The 7,212-nt window shown below is 48.2% G+C and overlaps 1 protein-coding gene across 4 annotated transcripts in view; it reads right to left on the bottom strand.

Annotated features, from left to right (window-relative positions):
• Positions 1-3,285: 3,285 nt before the first annotated feature.
• Positions 3,286-7,212, bottom strand: part of RBM20 (RNA binding motif protein 20) — a 196,653-nt gene continuing 192,726 nt past the window's right edge. For all 4 annotated transcript variants that reach the window (XM_065521408.2, XM_045361513.3, XM_045361514.3 and 1 more), the window contains exon 14: positions 3,286-6,887. In XM_065521408.2, coding sequence (XP_065377480.1) covers positions 6,777-6,887 — 111 coding nt within the window. In that variant the 3' untranslated portion in view covers positions 3,286-6,776. The remainder of the gene's footprint in view (positions 6,888-7,212) is intronic.

The raw sequence follows: 7,212 nt of genomic DNA, 5'->3' as shown, positions 1-7,212 counted from the left end.
CGTCTGACCCTTGACAAACCACTTTGTCTCTCAGAGCCTCATTTTCCATCTATGAAATGGGGAGAATAACAGCACCTGCTTCTCCGGTTGTGAAGAAGCCAAGAGACAGTGCCCCTATGGAGTACACTGAGTGTGCCATGCACATGGACTCAGGAATCAGCAGGGCTGAGCTGACAGTAGTAGTGGCTCATGGAAGAGGAAGAGAAAGTGTGTGTGACCCCAGAGTTCCTCGCTGACAGTGACATGGCTCTGGGCAGCGGCCCTGTTCGTTTTCTCTCCTCTGAGAAAGGATTGCTGACTCCACACAGCTCTCTGTCCTCAGCGGCAGGAATTCCATCAGATCTCGAGGAGCCGTTTAATAACCACAACACTTCTAGCCATTAACAAAGATAAAGAGAGCGCTGGAAAATTGACTTATGCCTAAGCACAGTAAGTACGAACCCAACTAAAAATCATAACACATGCTCCCAAACCCAGTTTGATGACTATGACACGCTCCCACCCCCATCCTTCGCTGGCTCCCCACCCACCAGCTGCCACCAGCCGCTTCTGCCATGGCCATGCTGGTCTCCTTTTCTCTGCCTCCTACTGTCAAGCCTTTTTCACACTAGAGCGTCCCTACCTTGAACGGTCTCCATTCATATCTCTCCTGACCTACCACCCAGTAAAATAAATGCCGCTTCTATTCTAGGAGCTGCTGGGGAAGTCCCTGGTTGACATCTAGGGCAGTGTTACTCTAAGTGTGATCGGTGATCTGCACCTGCATTGAATTACCCCCCAGGCTTGCTGATGCAAATGCCTGGGCCCTCCCCACGACCTAGTGAGTCAGAATCTCCATGGGAGGGGCCAAGAATCTGCATTTTTAGCAAGCTCACCAGGTGTGGCTGATGCACCCGAAGCATGAGAATCCATGATTTCTCTTGAGTCCCTTGCTGCATGCCAGAGTCCAGCTAGGACTAGACCTGGAAAATTCACAAGATAATGTAATTGAAATATCGTAATCTCTCCAAGTAGCCCCAGCAAAACTACTCAGGGGATCTGGATTCTAGTCTTGATCCTATACCAATAAGCTGTGTTGCCTCAAACAAGTCATGTCTCTTCTCTGGGCCTGTTTTCTCACTTATAAAAGCAGAGACTTGGAGGTCTCTTGGGCCATCCTTCTCTAACATGCTTGGAATTTCACTCAGGATAGGCACCCTTGTAGGATCGTCATGGTGGGAAAAGAGAACAGGGAGTCTACAGGGTTGAGCCCAGATGTCCAACCACTGCCTAAGAGGGTAGTTAACAGTTGCTGTTGCCAGGTTCGGTGGTTCATGCCTGTAATCCCAACATTTTGGGAGGCTGAGGTAGGCAGATTGCTTGAGCCCAGCAGTTTGAAACTAGCCTGGGCAACATGGTGAAACCCTATCGCTACAAAAAAATTAGCCAGATGTGGTGGCACATGTCTGTAGTCCCAGCTACTAGGGAGGCTGAGGCAGGAGGATGGCTTGGGTCCAGGAAATAGAGGCCATAGCAAGCTGAGATCGTGTGCCACTGCCCTCCATCCTGGGTGACAGAGTGAGAGCCTGTCTCGAATAAACAAACAAAGAAAAGCAAACAAGGTTAGTATCCAAGTGCCCTGACCTAGTAAGGCATTATGAGGAGTGAACCCAGTGTCTAGGCTGTGGCAGAGTCAGGCAGGGGCAGCCTGGAGTTGATCCCTGGGGATAGGTATGATACAGGGAGTAGGTCTGAGTGGCAGTGGTCCAGCCCGGTGGACTGGCTCAGAATCAGGCTCTAGGGCCCACAGAGATATCAGAGAGCAAATGGGAACACCCGGGCTTGGGTGAACAACTGCAACTCGAGGGAAGGGGGTGTCCCTGGCTGGGTATCTGCATTGCACAACTCCAGGGGGTGCTATCCTATAGGATACAACGTGGACGCCCTCTCTAGAGTTGTGCCACGTAGAACAACAAGCTAGGACTAGGCACCAGGGGTACCCCCAAGCATCCTGGATCCTGAACTTAGGGCAACAGAACCAGTCCAAGCCCATTCACTGCTTTGACCATCTGGGACATAGATAGCAGTTGCAGAAAAGGAGGTTTCCCTACCCCTCCTGGTTGGAAACTGGAGGCCTGAGCTTGGTCCAGGGATGACCACAGGAGGTGGGGGTGGGGTGCAGACAGCAACAGGTTCAGCAGGAACTTTCCTCAGACCTGCAATCTGCTCCCAGGAATTGCAGGCGGCCCCCTCACTTTGCCCTCTGGGTCCAGGCTGCCCAGCCCCTCCCTGTTGACTCAGGAGCACTGCCAACAAAAGGGAAGGGCCCAGAGAAGGTTCCAGGCCATTCAAAGGACTGGCCAACCGGTCCCAGAAGACTGGCATTGTTTTGCTAGAATAAACGGTTGAGAAACAACTTAAGAACTCCTGAAATTTGGAGGGCTGCTGTCCAGATTGCAAAAACAAACAAGATTTGGTGACCTGCAGCACACCAAGTGCTTCCACCAGCAATTATCTTAACCCTGAAACAACCCTGGGAGGCGATTCACATTCTTTTTTGTTTTTTGAGACAGAAGTCTTGCTCTGTCACCCAGGCTGGAGTGCGGTGGCGCGATCCCGGCTCACTGCAACCCCCGCCTACTGGGTTCAAGCCCTTCTCCTGCCTCAGCCTCCTGAGTAGCTGGGACTACTGGTGCACACCACCACGCCCGGCTAATGTTTGTATTTTTAGTAGAGATGGGTTTTCACCGTGTTGGCCAGGATGGTCTCAATCTCCTGACTTCATGATCCACCCACCTCGGCCTCCCAAAGTGCTGGGAGCCACCGCACCCAGAGCGATTAATATTCTTATCTTCTTTTACACCCAAGGAAGCGGGCCTTAGGAAGTCATGGGCTAACAGGGGCAGGGCCAGGCCTCTGCTTGGGCCTGCTATTTCCACTGCAGCACTGACCACCAGATATTCATCTTCACAGGGGATGGAACTGCCAGAAATGGCCTAACCCTGGTGCGGGACACTGGGTAGCAAAGCTAGGAGTTTATAAGAGGCCAAGAAATGTTCATATCTGAGCCTCCAAAAGGACAGCAGCCCCCACCTAGTCAGACTCATTCTCCAAGGATCACCCCTGAGAATCTCTGTTTCTATCTGGTAGCCTAACTGGAGCCCTAAGAAAACCTGTTTTGTCCTTTCTGTTCAACCCTTGAAAATAATTCATAATTCAAAGGGACCAAATGTCAGCCTTTCTGCTTGGTGAGCCTTCCCCAGCCAAATGCCAGGGACCCCTGCATGACACAGAGTCACTCACTCACAGCTTTCAAATTCTCTTTATTAAAAATCTTTTCTCTTTTGTAAAAACAAACACTTTGCAGTCAGTTATACAGATCAGGAAAAGTCGTGACAATTTATAGGACACTCAACAAATTTCAATACTTTACAAGTTCAAACTTAAATTAATTTAGTGTTTTTGTTTTTCTCATAAATTCAAAAAACAAACTCTGGTCCAGTTCAAGTATAATCTAATTATCTAACAGGTCACAGCCTTGGACTGTCCAAGAATGGGAAACCCCGATACTAATGGCTGCTGCTCACACCATCAAATTTTCCAAATTCTTTGGGGATACTGTCTAGATAGATGCTATTTTGGGTGTTAACAATGAAAAGAAAATTATACAGGCCTTTTGTTATATTAACCTGGGGTAAATATGAATCTGTTGCTCAAGGTAGCAATTGCTCTTCAGCATCCTTTTCTGGGAGACACTTTGAAATGGCTGACAAAACACTGAAAAAAAGCTTTAAAAAACAAATCAATATTTTCCTGGTTGCCTTTAATACTGCATTGTGTATGGCACACGTAGGAATAAAAAGTGCAAATCATAGGGTCGGTGAAGGACCATGCCAATGGAATTGTATAAAAATAAATAAAAATAAATACATATGTACACAAGTATAGACTCTTAGATGATTTTAAACTGAAGGTTCTGATTGAATGCAGATAGTGCCTTATCTCTTTCCCTCCCAGGGGCCCTCCCTAGCTTTCCAATATGAAGGCCAGTCTATCACATGGGAGCCATAACACTACACGACCATCTGGATTTCCGGAAATGCTGCTGGGGATGGGGGGTGGGGGAAGGCAGGGGTGGAGCAGAATGAGCTGGTGAAGTCTGCTCCCACTTTGCTAGGGGATAAAGTGTCCAGTCTCTCTGATAATGTACAGTTCTAGCCTCTGATAAAAATTGTATGCTATTTCCAGCAAAGTTCAGCAAGAAGGCCAAAGAACTGCCCCCAGAATTCCCTTCAGTGGCAAGAAAGACACACAAGATCAAAGGTTTTCTGAGAAATGGAGGAGGCAGAGCTGGTGTCCAGAATGCCAGGTTCAAACCTGTGGAGTTCCAGGGGAACAATCTGGGCTGAGCCACGATCTTCAGGCTTTATTTGAGATACCAACTTTTCAGCAGCCCCCATATGGTCTTCTCAAAAGATAAAATTACAACAAATTTACTTTAAAGATTTTAGCTGGCTTTTATTTTTGATTCTAGAATTGGGCAACACGTCATTCTATAAAATAGAATGAGTGTTCCCAGGAGCTGAGCGGAGGAGGTTGGCTTTATAGACAGAAAAGGGCTGAGGAAAGCAGACACAAAGAACAAAAACCAGACTGGTCATCTCAAAGTTGCTTTCCTTATAAAGGTTAGAACTAAGGACACTTCTTCATCATGCTGGTTAAAACTGGCCTGTTTGGGGATTTGGCTATTCTCTCTCTCTCTCTCTCCTGATTTCTTGGAAGACAGAACTTTAACATGAGTGACTCCCTTTTGTTTTGGTCTGTTGGGCCTAGTGCAGGAGCTCAGTTCAAACCAACAGCCTCCTATAAATTTTATTTAATAGTCTGATGATGATGATGAGTTCAGGTTTCTTGCTTCTTCCAACCTCTCCGCATCACACCTGTTCGAGCTGGTCCGCTTTCACCCGGTGCTTGCCTTAACTGTTCTCTCTCACCAGCTCCCAGGAGTACGTCCCTTGCCAATGACTGCATGCTTTCAGGTTTACACTGATCATTTTATGTTCTTCATTTGTTCCCTTTGTGTGCCTCAGTTACCTGATATAAAATGTCAGCCTTGAACTAATCTCTCTGCCCTTCCTCTATTAGTACAGAGGACAGAATGTGCAGTATGATCTCACATGCCATAAAAAGGAAAATGAAAACAAAACAAAACAAAACCCTACACAGTCCCTTCTCAGTCTGCCTGCCCAAGGTCAGGAATGAAACAACAGGAACTGCCTAGGGGAGAGTGACCTGTCTTCCTTGTTTTATTTTTCCTGGGCTAAGCTATGAAGGGTGCTTTCAGGAGAGTATCTCAGCTCAGGAAAACAGCTCCACGCCCCCCTTCTTACCTGCCCGAGGGCCTCTCTATGGCTGTGGCCGAGCCTCATTTCCCCCAGCACCTTATCCCATACCCTTTCAATGGAATATCAGACTACAGACCCCACAGCCTGAAGGTACCCACCCTCCAGTACCAGAAAGAGCAGTGGGAATCAGGACTTTTCATAACATTTTGGCATCAAAGTCTGCACAGGCAGTCAAACCCAAGGAGCCCTCAACTATCTGCCCAGCTGGAAAGGGTCCACCTACAGACACCCAGCAAACTTCAATGCCACTCTTTGGCTCTGCAGCCTTCTCTTTCCTTAGCTTCTCCCCCAACTGGGGGGCCATTTAAAAACCATCCCATTGAGAGGAGGTTGTACCCCAGAGTGCAGGCACCACGGCTGAGTGAAGGACAGATGATGTTTCCTTGACTTAAATAAGCTCATTGAACCCCCCAAACAACTCTGTTTTCCACAGCCTGGAACTGTGTCTCAAGCCAATGCTACACATTGCAGAAAGGCCAGCATTCCACCTAAACCCACGCCAACTGCTGCTTTAGCTGGAGGAAGATGCTTCTGTTTTTATTTTTAATTATAGTGAATTTGTACCAAATTCATTGTCCAGAATAGAACAAACCCTGACATCTCCTGAAATCAAGAGGAGGGAAGTAAGTTTGGAGGAAACTTATCAGAGCTTCCACAATGAAGGGCTCTTTTCATCTTCTCTAAAATTCATTTTATTTTACTTTAAGGCATAGGTCTGGCAGACTTCTAGAAGAACTGACAGGATGAAAGAGTTATTAAAAACAGGGGCTTTTCAAAAGGGTGGCCCAGCTGGAGGAAGAGGTTAATGAAGTCCCTCCCAGCTCTGCCAACAGATTGTCCGTGATGTCCCCTCACCGGGACTGCAGACCCGACTCGGCTCCCCAACGCAGGGGATACACGGGACACCAGACAGAGATACTGCTGTAGACTCACTGCAGGGGTTTGCCTGACCCAGGAGTTTCCATTAAACCTTTTCCTTGCGTGACTCAGCCAGGCCTGACGTATTAGATCCTATCAAGAATTTAAACACTGTGAAAATCCCTGAGAAGTTGGGTTTTGTGAAAAGGAAATGATTCTTGGCACATAAGGAGAGAGGGAGAGAGAGAACAAGAGGAAAAGAGAGAAAAACGAATTGAAAGATGGTTTGAGAGAAACAAGAGTCAACAGGGAGAGAGTTGGTGACCCTCAGTGGGCTGGACACACCTGGGTGACTTGGCTCCTGGAGACATTTCATGGGGATTTCCCTGAGTCTCTGGGAGCAAACGCAAGCAATGTGCCCTGCTTGGTTTCCCTTCCTCTCAGGCTTTAGTCCTGTCCCCAGAATCAGGAAGGCCCCGCTTCCTTCGGCAAGCTCTCCTTTCCAACCTTGCAGCAGCAGTAGAAGCAGAAGCATCAGAGCTTTTTCCTTTCGAAGCGTGGCACGATTCCACTGTCCTCCGGCCTCGGGCTACCTGCCCCCTCCGTCTCCTTGAGGCCCTCCTCGGCCAGCTGGGACAAATATTTCTGTGGAAAGAAGAGGGGAAGTGGAGGAAGGGACACATTAGTAGGGACCTAGAAGGAGAGGAGAGGAGGGGACATGCCTCGATCATCCCTCTCCTGGCATCCGTGCCCAGCTGTGGGGTTTACCCTCTTCCTGGTTCATAGATCCCCCTAGGCTACAGAACTTATGCTAAGTACCTCATTATGTTAGGTTACAAGTAATACATGTCTCCTGTAGAAAAAGTAGAAAGTACAGGCTGGGTGTGGGTGTCTCACACCTGTAATCCCAGCGCTTTGGGAGGCCGAGGCGGGTGGATCACCTGAGGTCGGGAGTTGAGACCAGCCTGAC

The sequence above is a fragment of the Macaca fascicularis genome, chromosome 9 (assembly GCF_037993035.2).
Source record: "Macaca fascicularis isolate 582-1 chromosome 9, T2T-MFA8v1.1".
Lineage (NCBI taxonomy): Eukaryota > Metazoa > Chordata > Mammalia > Primates > Cercopithecidae > Macaca > Macaca fascicularis.
This window is presented reverse-complemented; position numbering and strand designations above follow the sequence as displayed.